Here is a 1,035-nt window from a genome sequence, read left to right on the forward strand (position 1 = left end):
TATAACAGTAATGAGTTATTATAAGCAGCTGCTTTGACTCACCGGAGTGCTGCTCCATCAGCGGGGTCAGGTCGCACACTTTGCCCAGGAAGGACACCCACAGGTCGGCCGCAGTGTTGTGAGCAGCCACCTCGCTGGGAGTGAAGTACCGCAGTCTCTCCATCTCTCTCCCGCAGTTAGCTCATGTTTAAACCCGCAACAACGCGGTTTTTATCCGGATCGAAGCAAACTCTCGGTGTGCGCCGGAGTCCCGTTACTGTGGCAACAAGCGTCAGGGGGCGGGGCCGCGGACGTGGTGTTTTACGCGCTGACGTAGGGGGGTTCGTAGCCAATGAGAATGAAGCTCTACTGTGCGATAACAGATCGATTTTATTGTATTAATATTTACTGTTTTACCTCATAGTTATACACAATTTATAAAGTAGTTACATTTATTTGTTTTTTAAAAATATTTATTTTGTGTTCTTTGTTTTTATTTTATATTTCCTTTTATAAAGATTTGATTAAACACTTGGTTTCTGAATATATATGGCTCTATGTGTTGTTATTGTACTTTATATGATCAGTATAAGAAGATAATTACATTTATATTAAACAACAACAACAACAACAATAATCAAAAATCTAAAATATGATCATATAAAACGACATAATGAAAGTTTGTATATTCGTTTGCACTGAAAGAAAGATTATTACATTTATATTCAAATAATAATAATAATTATTATTATAATATGCAGTGTTTGTTACAGTAGGATGGCGGTGTGGTTCTGTAGTTGTAATAATAATAATAATAAACAGTAATAAAAACAATACTAATTGTTAAAGTAGTGATAGTAGTAGATATTATATATATAATAAGTCATAATGATTATATGTATTTATTATTATTATTATTTATTAGTTTTAGTCAAGTTTAATTTTCTGCTCATATTTTTGTCCAACAACAAATAGTGTATATACTTCTGTCCCTCTCTCTCTCTGTCTCTCCCCCTCTCTCTGTCTCTCTCTCTGTCTCCCTCTCTCCCTCTCTCT

The 1,035-nt window shown here is 35.3% G+C and overlaps 1 protein-coding gene across 1 annotated transcript in view; it reads right to left on the minus strand.

Annotated features, from left to right (window-relative positions):
• Positions 1–523, minus strand: part of LOC118338227 (cytochrome b5 domain-containing protein 1) — a 2,131-nt gene extending 1,608 nt beyond the window's left edge. Inside the window, exon 1 of the mRNA XM_035675493.1 lies at positions 43–523. Within this exon, the coding sequence (XP_035531386.1) occupies positions 43–163 (121 nt within the window). The 5' untranslated portion in view covers positions 164–523. The remainder of the gene's footprint in view (positions 1–42) is intronic.
• Between the last annotated feature and the right edge of the window lie 512 nt (positions 524–1,035).

Source organism: Morone saxatilis, unplaced genomic scaffold (genome assembly GCF_004916995.1).
Source record: "Morone saxatilis isolate NCDOM2014 unplaced genomic scaffold, NCSU_SB_2.0 Contig4, whole genome shotgun sequence".
Classification (NCBI taxonomy): domain Eukaryota; kingdom Metazoa; phylum Chordata; class Actinopteri; family Moronidae; genus Morone; species Morone saxatilis.